Source organism: Cystoisospora suis (genome assembly GCF_002600585.1).
Source record: "Cystoisospora suis strain Wien I chromosome Unknown contig_3985, whole genome shotgun sequence".
NCBI classification, from domain to species: Eukaryota; Apicomplexa; class Conoidasida; order Eucoccidiorida; family Sarcocystidae; genus Cystoisospora; species Cystoisospora suis.
The window spans coordinates 1-740 of NW_027156779.1; the positions used below are offsets into that span (position 1 = coordinate 1).

Here is a 740-nt window from a genome sequence, read left to right on the forward strand (position 1 = left end):
AAGAGACTCAGGAGCAGGGTTTTGACAGGCTAAACAAGTGCGTCATCCCAGAGCGCGCGGAGAGTCAGACGGCGAGAAGTGTTCATTCTATGATGTCCCAGATCTGCAGACGGGGGTCACTCGAAGACTGAGCCACCGACTTCTCCGACAGTTCACGCCATCTGTTCTCACCCGGGATGTCTCACCGGACCCGTACTTTGCAGATCTGTATCTGCCGAAGGCTAGAGGGGCGACATACGGAGACGAGGAGATACCAGGCCAAGCCGAGTCGCCGCCTCATGTACAAGGCAGCCCAGGGACGACGCAAATCGAGGAGAGAGGAACGCCCGGCGCAGACCCGCTGGAAGAGAAGAGGCGGGAGAGAAATCAGGGATGTTGGCGCGCACCCACTGATTGCACCGAGCAGCGTGGGTAGCTGCAAGGAGGCAGCTCTCACTGACTAACTAAAGCACTGTGAGAAGCCGCGTGAGGCAGGCACTCTCTGACCGGACAAGGCAGGGTGCACAGCCGTGGCGAAGCGACACTCCCCGACTGCCTAGAGCAGCGGGAGTAGTCGGAACGAGGCACCCACTGACTGCACAAGGCAGCATGAGTAGCCGTACAAAGCAGGCACCCACTGACCGTACATGGCAGTATGGGTTGCCGGAAGTGTGCCGCATCGACCGCCCCAGTAGGGAGGGTGGCGGTCGAAGAATCGAAGTATGAGCATGGCAACAGGGGACGTTGCCCAGCTATGTGGG

The 740-nt window shown here is 59.7% G+C and overlaps 1 protein-coding gene across 1 annotated transcript; it reads left to right on the plus strand.

The window, feature by feature from the left end:
* Nucleotides 1-34: 34 nt before the first annotated feature.
* On the plus strand, nt 35-732 carry CSUI_007529 (uncharacterized protein; the record flags this gene model as incomplete). The annotated part of the gene is made up of 1 exon (XM_068067674.1): nt 35-732. A coding segment is annotated over one exon (381 nt), but the record flags the coding sequence as incomplete, so codon positions are not given.
* Between the last annotated feature and the right edge of the window lie 8 nt (nt 733-740).